This window comes from Brachyhypopomus gauderio, chromosome 5 (assembly GCF_052324685.1).
Source record: "Brachyhypopomus gauderio isolate BG-103 chromosome 5, BGAUD_0.2, whole genome shotgun sequence".
NCBI classification, from domain to species: Eukaryota; Metazoa; Chordata; class Actinopteri; order Gymnotiformes; family Hypopomidae; genus Brachyhypopomus; species Brachyhypopomus gauderio.
Window position 1 is genome coordinate 16,755,103 of NC_135215.1, and position 14,227 is coordinate 16,769,329.

Genomic DNA, 14,227 nt, shown 5'->3' on the forward strand with positions numbered 1-14,227 from the left:
GATTGGTCTCATGTCAGCGAGACTGGTCTTATGTCAGCGAGACTGGTCTTATGTTAGTGAGATTGGTCTCATGTCAGCGAGACTGGTCTCATGTCAGCGAGACTAGTCTCATGTTAGTGAGATTGGTCTCATGTTAGTGAGATTGGTCTCATGTCAGCGAGACTGGTCTCATGTCAGCGAGACTAGTCTCTTGTTAGTGAGACTGGTCCCATGTCAGCGAGACTAGTCTCATGTTAGTGAGATTGGTCTCATGTCAGCGAGACCGGTCTCATGTCAGCGAGACTGGTCTCATGTTAGTGAGATTGGTCTCATGTCAGCGAGACTGGTCTCATGTCAGCGAGACTAGTCTCATGTTAGTGAGATTGGTCTCATGTCAGCGAGACTGGTCTCATGTCAGCGAGACTAGTCTCATGTTAGTGAGACTGGTCTCATGTCAGCGAGACTGGTCTCATGTTTGTAAGACTGGTCTCATGTCGGTGAGACTGGTCTCAGGACAGTGAGATGAGACTGACCCGGTCTCCATCCAGCAGCAGGTGAACTCGGAACAGGAAGCGGTCTTCCAGCGTGACTTCCTCGTTCCTGTAGAGGATCTGAAATATTCGACTGAACACCACGCCATCATGCACCCCTGCAGTGCTGAATCCACACTCGCCTGTGGAGAGAGAAGGGGAGAGAGGGGGAGAGAGAGAAAGAGTGAGGAAATTAATGAAAAGAAAATGTATACCAAAGATGTGCGAAGATTCTGATGATTTGGCACATCCTTTTCTCTGAGTGTGAGACTTTGGGTCTGTGTGTGTGTGTGTGTGTGTGTGTGTGTGTGTGTGTGTGTGTGTGTGTGTGTGTGTGTGTGTGTGTGTGTGTGTGTGTGTGTATGTGTGTGCATGTGTGTGTGTAAGAGAGATAAATAAAGGTAGAACCATGATATCAGAACCATCATCATCATCATTAACCCAAAAACTTTAATAACTTGAACTCTTAGCTCCAAACAAGAGAGAGAGAGAGAGAGGGAGAGAGAGAGAGAGAGAGAGAGAGAAGGAAAGAGAGAGAGGCGAAAGGGAGAAAAGAAGGAAAGAAGGAGAGAGGGAGAGAGAGGGTGAGGACACTAACTCTCTGTCAGTGATATTTTGTACACACCACTGCCATAGTTCTGCTAAAACAACTGATTACAGTAAAAGGTGATGATGATTAGGATGATGCTAATGGTAACCTGACCCAGCCTGTTACATAGTTACCATTCTTTTGCTAACCATCCCATCACTACTATGTCATAGAGTTTTGGAGAAAACAGAGTTTGTGTGTGTGAACCCAACTACCCTGTGGGTCAGACGACCCAGAGCCAGCAATCCATTCAAGAGGCAGCTTGCATCTACACAGAGACAAGGCCACTATATCTGTCCAAGGTCAAACCACAGCAAGGCGGCTAGCACAGATAAGGCTGTATGCAACTACCATATATAAACAGGCAACGGTTTAGACACAGATTACTGAGATACAGCACAGGGACATCAGCTAAGCAGTGAGATGCTTCACAAACATCAGAGATAGACGGTTCGGTATGTGTACAAATCTTTACAAATCTGTGACACTGAACAGATTACAAAGTGGGGGAGGGGATGCTACAATCTGCATGATACTGATAGGGAGAGAGAGAGAGAGAGAGAGAGAGAGAGAGAGAGAGAGAATGATTCTGAATGATAAATTTTAGTTTCACAGTGAAAATCAGTAAAAGTGCCTTTTTACAAACGTGAGGGACACCGATGAGGGACACCGATGACTGTTCATTTCAGCTGTCTCGTATCAGAAAACGTAAACGCTCACTTGTTCTGGACCAGTGGAGTTGGTTATGGAACAATGACGTTTCAGAGAGGCCACCTGAGGAAGTGCTGCGTCTGAGCTCATGTTGCCTTCACCCCACGGCTGTTCTTCAGCTCACCAGAAATCCTGTTCTGCGTGACTCACATGATGTCAAACGTCCATTTTACTTCTGAGCCTTGGATAGTACAGTCAATTTGAACTTCACGCTACTTGTCTAGAAGCTGTGATGTGTCCTGCTATGCTGTGTGGCCTGTGCCTTGTGTATTTTGTCCATAGTTGTCAGTAATGTCAGTGTCCTGTCATGCTCTGGTGAAGTTTCCAATTTCAAAGTGATAGAGATGTGACTTTCAGAGACTCTCCCCCTCTCAGACTCTCTCCCTCAGACTCTCAGAGACTCTCCCCCTCAGACTCTCAGACTCTCAACAAGGGAGTGTGTTGCTTGAGCCCAGAGTGGGAACCACCCAGAGCACCAGCCATGGCCTCGCCCCAGCCCCAGCCCCGCCCACACCCACCCGGCCCCGCCCACACTCCCACAGCAATCTTCACACCCTTCCTCAGGCCTGGATCTGGGTGCCTCTGGCATGCAGTACAGGTGCAGTCTGCACTTCAAATGAAAGGTTGACCCACAAGCATTTTAGACACGGTGTATTTAGGTGTTAGCACTATACGACTGGGACAAAAACAGCATCATAATCTGTCACAGAAAACAAAGGTTCTTGCCAAGAATCTGTAATACCCATATAAACATCTATACCATCCATAATAACATCTATTTGATGCCAATGGTGCTAGACACACCCCTGTTGTGAGCAGTGTGTTTCTCCTGCCCGACCCTGATGTCCCGCCTCCGGCCCTGAAGCCCCGCCTCCAATCCTGATGCCCCGCCTCTAGCTCCCTAAACACCCCCTTCTCCAGGTGTATGAACAGCACACACACTGCACCTAATAAAGAGTACTGAATCTGTAGATGTGTGTGTGTGTGTGTGTGTGTGTGTGTGTGTGTGTGTGTGAGAGAGAGATAGAGACATACACTCAGACATTTCTCAGTGCAGTAGAGCAGGAGTGTATTTTAATCAGTCACACGTTGCACCTGTGAGAATTAGAGGGAGGCCAGGACTGGGAACAGAGTTTTACCACACCTGCCCCACCCTGCACCCTGCTACCCCTCCAGAGGCTCGTAGGTGTTTGTCACCATGACCTGCAACAAGGGATACAGCACGTTTTCAAATGAATTCCTCCAAGCATGCTTTGTTGTAGTTCAAAAACCTATATTTTATATATATATTGCCATTAAATACTGTAATTTTTTCTGTACCAGTGTTTTATTGTGACGTCTTTGTGACTGAAGTATTTCTATCAGGTTTTATATCATTTTATTGTATTTTTTGCTCATGTCTCCTCAGGATTTCATTCATTTCTCAGACTCTCATATTAACTGTTCCGCTAATCCTGAGATGAGAGATTATTTTAGGCGGCAGCACAAAGTATTAAAAAATATATTACAGCACCAACACTCGCAGAGCGGGAAAAAGCAAGAAGAGCACGCCTGACCGTGAGCACACCTGACCACGTGCACACCTGACCGCGAACACACCTGACCGTGAGCACACCTGACCGCGAACACACCTGACCGCATGCACACCTGACTGCGAACACGCCTGCTCTCCCGGGTGAGCGGAACCTCACATTAACCGCAGCTGTGTTTATGATGTCACAATGACACAGTCAGTTCAAACAACATCTGTCTTGTTGATGTGGCAGGACACCTGGGCGCTGCGTAGCTGCATGTCCATGTTAATGACTGCACTTGCTGTGCAAATGAAGGATTCTGCTCCCTGGTGTGGGTGACTGGTACATGCAGAGAGAGAGGGGAAGGATACAGGGCTCTGGGTCGTCGCCACAGCTCTGAGCATGTGGGCTATCGACACGATGCACTGCCCCTACAACCAGTAGACGCAGTGAGCAGAAATACACCCGAGCACATGGGCGCAGATGGAAATTCTGAAGTGAGGGGGACCAAACTGTACAATATATATATATATATATATATATATATATATATATATATATATATATATATATATATATATATATGCTTGTAGATGCTAGATTTCGGATGGGGTCAATATAAATCTGGAGGGGACATGTCCCCCCCGTCCCCAGTGCCATCTGCGCCCCTGCCCGAGCCCTCACTTTCATCAGGGTCACCAATGTTGTATTGTAGAACAATAGTGAAATTACATACTGACAAAGAAAGAATATGAGATAGATAGATAGATAGATAGATAGATAGATAGATAGATAGATAGATAGATAGATAGATAGATAGATAGATAGATAGATAGATAGATAGATAGATAGATAGATAAATAGATAGGCAGACAGACAGACAGACAGACAAGTATGTCATTACCTGTGTAGCCAGGTATTGTTGCAATTAACCTGTGTGGCACACGTGGGGACACCCTGAGACCCGCCCTCACTTGATAGAACCTGTAGCCAATCACATGAAGAGGGGAGGAGTTAGTACTTGCACACAGAAGGAAGGTGTTAGTCCATCTTCACTGCTGCAAGCAAAACTTTCCAGTCCAGGCATACACTGTCACTGCATGGGGTGTGTTTGTGTGTACATGTGTGTGTATATTTCCTGTTAATGACACAATTAGAAGCCTTGATAAGTGCTGTGTAGTAGAAAGCAACCAGTATGCGCATTTTAATCCATTATGTCCTTAATGTCTTTACCATGTCCTTAATGCCTTTCTTGGATTATAGTAGTTATAGCATATCAAAGTAGGTCATAATTAGCATTTAATGAAGTAATACCTCCTTTTGGGAAGCAGGGTAGTGGTTGACATCCTCCACCTGACTGGACACACATCATCCCCCTAACTGGACACACATCATCTCCCTAACTGGACACATACCATCTCCCTAATTAGACACACATCTGCTGTGAAATAATGTATATGTATATTTGCACAGTTTCAGTGTAGTTACGTTCTATGTTCTAAGACCTGGTGTCTGGTTTTGAGTACTCAGAGGAGACCCATTTCATTTTTTCAGTGTCCTCTGCTGTTCACTCTCATGACTCAGATTAAGAAATAACAGACATGTTGAACTGAGTTTTTCGAGGAGAAATCGGTGGAGTAATACTGCTGTGTGAGAACACTCATATACATTAATCACTCTACATTTTACACTTTCTGTTCTGTATTTATGAATGTTTTTTGTCCTTTACGGAATCCTGTCTCAATCTGCTCTTGCGGTTGGGTATTGTAGTTCTCTGAATCCTGTCTCAATCCGCTCTTGCGGTTGGGTATTGTAGTTCTCTGAATCCTGTCTCAATCCGCTCTTGCGGTTGGGTATTGTAGTTCTCTGAATCCTGTCTCAATCCGCTCTTGCGGTTGGGTATTGTAGTTCTCTGAATCCTGTCTCAATCCGCTCTTGCGGTTGGGCAGCCGGTAAAGCAGCCGGTTCATGAAACCCTCAGTTCACAAAAACTTAAGTTATTTACTCCCAAAAATACCACGTTTCTCTCTCTTTCCCCCATCAGTTTAAAGAACAAACAGTAAGTCCCCTGTAAACGTGTGCAAGTGGCCGACGTCATCTCAGCACGGCCGACAGCACTCTCTCCTCTGGGTGGACGAGATGGCTCATCACTCTCCCTCTCCAGAGGAACATCCTGCAGTCTTACCTGGAACTGGGCTGCAACCCTCATGGTGGGTCTGCACTGTCTGTCTGTTTGTTTGTATCATCACTTTGCATTGGTCTCTGCTCCACATGCCTTGGGGGCTGATCACAGGCAGCCTGCTAGGCATCAGTGAATGAGTCTGCAATGCGCTGGTTTCCCTAGTGCTGTCTATTACGCTACTTTAAACCGGCATCGCGCTGACTTCACAGTACCTCCATTCAGTATGTACGTTTTATTCATAATGCACAATTGATGCAACAAGAGCTGAGCTCTTTGTTCAGTGTTGTTCAGCAGGACAGGATGTACAATCACTTATAATAAACATCTCCCAAGGGCAGTGAGACCTGGCACTGTTTTATAGTGTGGCCATTTAAAGCACGTTTGTCGTTTCGCCTTGGACTCATGAGGACTTTTGTTCAGTAATGTTACAGCCGTTTACATTACATTACATCATTCACCCTATTATTTACATCTTCTGTGTTATACACTTTTACACTAGTAGCCTATAAATCTTAAAATATGTTTACAATACATTCTGTTTCGTATTTCAAAGCCATTTAGTGGTTTATTAAATTGCAATTTAGACTCGTCTTTTATGTTACATCAATTTACACTAGAGCCTGAGAATGATTTAAACAAGCATTTAATTACAAGACAAAACAAGACACGGTTATTTGCACCTACAGTGATCCAGCCTACAGTGGTGAACCCTAGAAACATTGGGGGCAGAGAATGACTCCAGTCTCTGTCACACAAACTGCACTGGTGCAGTACACCTCTGCAGAACCAACTGCACTCTGATTCATTACATTTCTGCTGCCCTGTGAACTTGCTGTACCTGCACCTGATACTTGCTCTACCTACTGGGAGATTTTATGCCTTATACATCCATGGCAATGCTACCCAGAAGCCAGGAGTTAAACAACAATCTAACAACACACACACACACACACATACACACACACACACACACACACACACACACACACACCCCACATACTGCATGGCATTATGGGTGTCCTGCTTTTTGCGTCAGTGTGATTATAATATGGGGCTGTAGCAGGGTCAGGTCAGAGGTCAGAGGGCGTGAGGTCAGAGGAGGAGAAGAGCACGGTGCTGTCCTGTCCCGCCCCGCGTGGAGGCTGCGTGTGCATCACAACCTCCCTCTCCTTCTCCAGCACCGCTGCTCTTTTATACACAACCCAACTGGGTCGATTTATAATTAGAAATAATGTGAAGTGAAAATGAGAATAGTGGATGTTGAGTGCTTAAAGACCGGGGGAATTCAGCAGTGGGCTGTTTTTGTGCAGTCACAGCTGAACTGAATGTCTGTTGGGTAATCTTAGATCTGTTCAGCTACATATCTTGTAGAGTAATTTACACTAGAGTTACTAACAGTTTAAGTAATGTACACTAGACTCAATAATTATTTTACTCTGCAAACCTAGCTGTTCATGCTTGAGCTACATATAGTAGGGTATTTGTATTCATGTAATTTATAAGAGCATGTTTGAAATATATTACATTTGGTCTTTAAGACACATTTAATGTTGTAATTTGCCCTATGGTAATATCCACTAGCCTTTTATGTGTGCACATTTCGTCTGGAATACATAAAATACTTTAATGGAAGTATCAAAGTCCCGCCCACAGGGCCCCTTGAGCTGGTAAGGGTCACATTTCTATGTGACAGGACAAACCAGTGTGATATGGGTGCAGCACAAAGTTCAGGCAGCCAGTGCTTGTGCTCGTCGAGTGATACAACACCAAGGTCAAAGGTCATGGCCTAGGAAGGCTTGTTCCCATCTCCCCCGACTGCTGTACACATCTGAGGCGTCTCGTAGAGATAAATGTGCATTCCTGTATCCAATATCTGACCAGCGTGTAATAATGAAGCAATATTTAACCGATGTGTAATAAGTAACCTTGATTATGCTTTTGAGTCAGATAAAAGTACAACATTTCACATGCAGTAAACATTCACCCTCACCTACTTTACTCTTTGGTTGTAGGTATAGTACTGTAACAAAAACCTGTCTGCAAAATGTAGTGTGTGGTATGTAGTGGCAATATGGAGTATTATGTGTCAGTAGGCAGTGTGTAGTATAGGGTTGACTGAAGACAGGGTTTAGTATATGGTTAATGGAAGGAGGCAGGATTTAGTATAGGGTTAACTCAAGGCAGGGTTTAGTACAGGATGGCTTAAAGTCAATGTTTAGTATAGGGTTAACTCAAGGCAGGGTTTAGTACAGGATGGCTTAAAGTCAGTGTTTAGTATAGGGTTAACTCAAGGCAGGGTTTAGTACAGGATGGCTTAAAGTCAGTGTTTAGTATAGGGTTAACTCAAGACAGGGTTTAGTACAGGATGGCTTAAAGTCAGTGTTTAGTATAGGGTTAACTCAAGGCAGGGTTTAGTACAGGATGGCTTAAAGTCAGTGTTTAGTATAGGGTTAACTCAAGGCAGGGTTTAGTACAGGATGGCTTAAAGTCAGTGTTTAGTATAGGGTTAACTCAAGGCAGGGTTTAGTACAGGATGGCTTAAAGTCAGTGTTTAGTATAGGGTTAACTCAAGGCAGGGTTTAGTACAGGATGGCTTAAAGTCAGTGTTTAGTATAGGGTTAACTCAAGACAGGGTTTAGAATAAGGTGGCAATGTGCAGATAAACTCACCCTCTCTGGAAGAGATCCACATTGTGAAATTTATGCAGTTCCACAGAAAACTCCACAGTGCCTTGTACTTCAGACATCACCTATTCCATCACCTACAGAGACAAACAGACAGATGAGCTGCTTTCACATCCATATCCTCTAGCCATTGGCTAATAAATTATAATATTTATTTTAGTGCAATCAAATATTGCAATAATTTATTAGTAACAGTATAAAGCAAAGCATTGTTCTGTTGCTTTCTGTCACATACCATTGCCACAAAATTTTTAAACGGCTTTGCCATTTATACCATTCCCTTACCAGAAGCAGTCTAATATATGGATAGTTACACATGTATACAGTATAAAGACCAGGCAAACACAATATCAATAATTTATTGCAAATATGTATATTTTTTAAACACTGTCTGTCAAAGAATGCTGGAGCACATGTGAATGAAGCAGAGAAAGTCCAGCACGTTACAAACTTTACAAACTTTACAAGCTTTACCAACTTTACAAACATTACCAACTTTACAAGCTTTACCAACTTTACAAACATTACCAACTTTACCAACGTTTTGGTAGAGAGGCTGAGCTTGTGCAGAAATATGTACATCAACACTCACAGGCAGAGTTTGAGTTTTATCTCATGATCCTTTAGCAACATACACAAGCATATTTTCGCTTGCTCTGTTTGGACTTTGTCAGTGAGGCCCTCAGAAAAGATCCATCTGCTCTCCACAGATAAGGTGCAAGGTGGGAAATGAGGTCATAATGCTGTCTGTGCCTTCTTTCAGCTGTACAAGTCTTTCTCCTGCATCATTGCCCTTTGCTGGGTCATCAGAGATGGTTCTAAATTGGTTGATGAAACCATTGTAAGATGTGGACTGAGTTTGTTTTCATTCCAAAACTTCCATGGCAGGGTCCAAGTCTTTGCTTATGAGCAGAGCTACAACATCTGCAATTTCGAATGAGTCAGTCACAGACGGTGAACTCTGAGGCAAGAAACTCTTAAACTTTGAATACAGCTTGAATTCTGTCTGGGCAGGGTTGGGAGAGACAGACGTGGCTGCTGGTTGTGTAGGTGCAGTATCACTAGGCACTCCGGAAGCTTGTAGCTGCAATAACGTGCCAGATTTCTGCCATGTTGGAGACTAGCTGGGCCAGCTAGCTGTCATAGTTTCTTAGCAAACTCCCTTGTTCTGAGGAGGCTTGAATGGGTTCAACAATCAATGTTTCTGGTGTGTGGTGTTCATCTCCTGCGTCCATGTTCTGTAATGTTTCAGGCAGACTTGAGGAAGCATTTGTGTGTATAAACACAGGTTAATTGAATATCCATGAAAATACGGCAGGTGGGAGAACTGTCAGACAGTCCAGGGACAAATGGTCAAATGTGGGCAAACAGGATCAACAAGGTCAGGCAAAAAACAGTCAAAAAAGAAAAAGACAAAATGAATGGCTTAGTAACCCCTGATCACAAGAGACTTTGCACAGGGATGTTTGCGGAGAGAGAGAGTACAGTAGGGGTGTGACCAGGAACAAACCTAATATCCACTAGTACCCAGAGTTCTTCAAATGCCTGGCCGCAGTGACTTTCAGCTCCCAGCAGAGATGCCTACCCCCTCCCCCCACCCCAACCCGAGTAGATCCTGCTCACACAGAGAATGTTCATTGAGGTGTAAGAAAAACGACTGCATGAATTTCTTGGCATTAATATAAGCCTATAACATTTAGCAGCTCCCAAGTGCGAACATCTCAGAGTTCACACAAATCTCTGCATCCTGTCAGAACGGAGGCAGACAGGCCAGTATCGTCACCTCTGCATTGCGTTATTTTAATGAGAGAGAAAAGCAGCAGTCCAAAAGCATCCCTGAGAGTAGGAGGCTGGGATTGTCCAGCCAAACCCATGGCACTTCCCCTCTGAACAGACACCTATCCTCCCAGCATCAGTGTGCTAATCGCTAAGCACATTGTTTACCTTAGCAGCCATCTGTTAGCTTTTTTTTTTTTTTACAAGAATGAAAGAAACGAAGAAAGAAAATAATGCCATTGGACCAAGTCCAGTGTGTAGCAGCCATCCCAGTCACTCGGTGGCGGAGGGCTGTGTTTGCCCTGGCAGGTTAGCGTGGGTCCTGGGAGCCCTGCTCCATTGCAACAGGACAGGCCAGGTGGTGGCGAGCAGACCGGACAGGTCCGATCTCCTCAGGTCACCCTGGAAACACGTGCTCTACACCAGCCGCACTTTATCAGGTACAAAACATGAAAGCTGTATTGTGACACTGGATCATCCTCAGCTGGTTTCTGTGGTTAATGAGCCAGTCCTGCTGGTTGGAATAAGATCCTGACATGGACTTGTGCTTCCCGGACCTGAACTGTCAAGCATGACTCCACCCTTCACACACACTTAGTGTGCACCTCCCATACCCAGGAGGTAAATAAACAATGTAAAGTAGACAGTTTAGTATTCATAGGTGATCTCATAACTACAGCTCAGGCAGGTGCACACACACACACACACACACACACACACACACACACACACACACACACACACACACACACACACACACACACACACACACACACATACACACACACCACATTGAGGCACATTTATGTCCTCACACCTGATCAATAGGCACCCTGTTGCCAATAAAGCAGTTATGAGAGCATAGCCCTCTCTGCAGGGATCGTGGTTCAGTGTGTGGCCCAGTTCTGAAGGCTCTTTCCTGGGTCCACACCCTCAGGGTCAGTCCGGGAGGCTCCTCCTCCCTCCCCCTTGCAAACAATTATGATATTGCTGGATTGGCTGCATTCCAGCCCGACTTTGGCCAGAGGCAGTGGGGCATTTGAGATGAGCGGGAGGGCCAGTTGGCACCTGGGTGGACATTTTGTCCTCCTAGAGCAAGAAATATTGATTCAGCCTGTGTTACAATGAAGAGTGAGAAAAAAGACATTAAAACACGAGGATGTGAATTTAAAATGGCCATTTGGTTTGTCGGTCTGTCTGTGTAATCAGACTATGATCTGAATTTAAAATGTCCATTCGGTCTGTCTGTGTAATCAGACTGCGATGCTCTCTGTCTTGCTCTCCACTTCCTGGTCAGTTTGCCAAGTCCCCTCTCGTCCATCTAATCTATATCAGACGAGCTGTCCCACCTGCCAGGACATGAGAGGAGTCTCACACACCTATCAAAAGTCAAAAATGACGAGTTGATCCATTGTATAGCAACCAGCATACACATTCTAGCCCTGTGTCATTACTGCACCTTATTTTACCTCAAATGATTTACTCATCGCCTGATCACGCCATCTAATCCAAGACCTCACGTACGACCCTTTTCAAATCAGATCTAACAAGCACATTTTCCTCAACATAAGAGGTCCTTGAGGTCATTACCTCAACATACAAGGCCACAGAAAAAAGTACTGTACATCTGTAATAAATCTCCCACCCCTGTGAAAACACTTAGGTGACCACCGCACACTCCTGCTGTGTACCAGAAAAACAGAATAATGAACCCTGCAGCTTGCCGTAGCTGCTCATGCATATCTGGAGCAGCTTTAACAAATCCCGTGCCTGTTACGTGCACGTCTGTTACTGCTGGGGCAGACTGTGCTGCCAAAAGGTTTTTTTCAGGATTTGGTGTTGTGGTGCTATCACAGTACTCAGATATGCAGCCGATGCAGAGGTTCTGTGTGTGTCACGTGTGGCCGTCTGGTCACACGCCATGGTGATTATAATATGGAGTGGATGTTCAGGCAACAGTGCTACAAGGTAAAAGATTCAGAAAAAACTTCAGAGCTTTAGCTGATGTCAGTAATCTTTTTTAAGGACACGAACTGCCAGTTAAAATGTCTTCATTTCCTGACAGTTCTCAATTGCAGACAAAAAAATGCCATTGCAATTGTCCTGGGATCTGTAACCAACACAATCAAGATGTAATTGCGCGTCTTAATGAGGTGACTATCCATTCCACCTGGCCGTGATTTAGCATGTGTGTGTGGAGGAAGGGCAGGTTAGGTGTGTGTGTGTGAGTCAGTGAACGGCAGAGCTTCTGAGAAAGGTGTGGGAATGAAGGCAGGTGTCAGGTACCTTTAGTGGATAAGGCTGGTGGACATTAGCCAGCAAAATCACATGGAACAGCTGTTAGCACATTAGCTGTTAGCAATAAGCACTCAGTTTTGCATTAGAGGCTTTTGAGTCATCTGACCACTCATGAACATGAAAAGAGCTTTAAATTAGGCAAGCACTCCAGGTAGAGATGGAACAGAATATAAGCACTATAGTATATTCAATACAACAGCCATGGGGAAAAAATATGTACTTAACCATAACTGAAATTTGTTATAGAGTTGATTTTGTCACTAATGTAGCTTGCATAGCTATTATTTATCAAGAAAATTCATTTAGAAGACTCATCTCCATGTGTGCCAACACTGGCTAACACCTATTTAGCATGAAAATCTTTTAATGAAATAGTACCAGCACTCTGCAAAAACATCACTGTGATCCCAGTCCTGGTAGCTGCACAACGCAGCTCAATATTTGACTGATGATATGATCCATGAAAGAAGGACAAACAGTGGAGAGAAGAGCTGGATCAGATGTGTGAACACGAGCCAGCGTCCTGAAGAGATGATCCACCACTGGGGTGGAAAAGTCCTTAGCTCATCTTGGCCACCTCACTGTGGAAACATCAGCACTGTCTCTGGTCTAGAGCAAAACCCCAGCATGACCTGGACATCTTCAGGTTCACAAGGACCTTGCTGATTCTCTGATTCTCTTTGATGTTTTGAGAGGAAAGGGAGGGAGAGAGAGAAAGAGAGAGAGAATGAGAGAGGGGGAGAAAGAGAGGTGGGAGCTAGAGAAAGAGAGAGAGAGAAAGAGAGGCAGATAGAGTGCTGGTGTAATAAAATGTGTTTGGATGTCAAACAGTGGTTGGAGTTATGGGATCCATCAGTGAAGTGCTCAGCTGCTGGGGTAGTGATCCATCGTTTCATTTAGTCCAGAGTGTGTGCGAGTTTTTGTGTTTGAACCTCGTCCTTGGACGCCGTCTGTGTTTGTGTGTGACTCAGGGTTGTCACTCACATCCTCAAAGTGCACAGTGCATCATTAGATGTGCAGTCTGTCCTACAGCAACACATCAGCCAGATGCTGCTCCTCTTCTATATCACAGCTACTGATTTGCAAAAGACTTTTTTAGATGTTTTTCCTTAAACCTACATGCAACAACTCACCACGAGATGCTGACCCATGACATATCTTTGTTACATTTAGCTCTTAAAAGAATCTTCTTTTTTTCCATGTTTTGCTGAGTGTGTCTGTCAGATTTGATACCGAGCCTGGCTCACTACTGCTTTGGCATGCTCATTTATAATTGGCAGTGAAACACTGGCACCAAAACACACTTCATTCACTTGAACACAAAAAGGTTTATGAAATGTGCTGCTTGGCTAGACCCAGGGTGAAAGCCTTTTCATTTTGTTGACATTCTGAATAGTCATGGTACATGAGTCCCGAAATATCTGTGCTCCCACGGTGACGGAGCAGCCAAATGGATATATATAATTCTGAAAAACCTGTGAACCTTTTTCAGCTCCAGCACGGTCTGAGTGTTGCTTGGTTTCACACCAGAGGATTGGCCTCTGAGGTTAGAGCTCATTTAAAAGACTGCTGACCAGGCTGAAAAACCGCACTGTCCTTCAGGGATGTAAGGCACCCGTGTCCAGTGCCTGGGGAACCTCAACCTGGCCTTGATCAACACTGCTGGACGGGGACGAAGCGTCTGTCCACTCTGAGGCCAGGGCATGCTTGGGAGAAGTAGACATCTGGCCATTTGAGGACAGAAGCTTTTTGTGGTGCTAGAATTCTCAATATGAATCGGTATTCGGTAACTGTTGCTAGGTTGCCAACAAATTGCTTCCTGGAACATCGTGTCCAAAACTGTGGCGTTGTTGCCAACATAACTCATCTTGGAACATAATGTCCAAAACTGCAGGGTTGCTTTATTTGCGAGTTACCTACATAGAGAACTAAACAGGTTTTTCTATAAAGGGAATAGTAAGGAA

At 44.5% G+C, this 14,227-nt stretch overlaps 1 protein-coding gene across 5 annotated transcripts in view; it reads right to left on the minus strand.

Moving 5' to 3' along the window:
- Positions 1-14,227, minus strand: part of fam135b (family with sequence similarity 135 member B) — a 50,500-nt gene that overhangs the window by 28,921 nt on the left and 7,352 nt on the right. For 3 of the 5 annotated variants that reach the window (XM_077006075.1, XM_077006074.1, XM_077006076.1), the window contains exons 2-4: positions 8,175-8,266; positions 4,228-4,307; positions 513-652 (exon numbers count right to left, since the gene is read on the minus strand). In XM_077006075.1, the coding sequence (XP_076862190.1) occupies positions 513-652; positions 4,228-4,307; positions 8,175-8,251 (297 nt within the window). In that variant the 5' untranslated portion in view covers positions 8,252-8,266. The remainder of the gene's footprint in view (positions 1-512; positions 653-4,227; positions 4,308-8,174; positions 8,267-14,227) is intronic. The other 2 variants (XM_077006078.1, XM_077006077.1) reach the window with 1 other exon arrangement.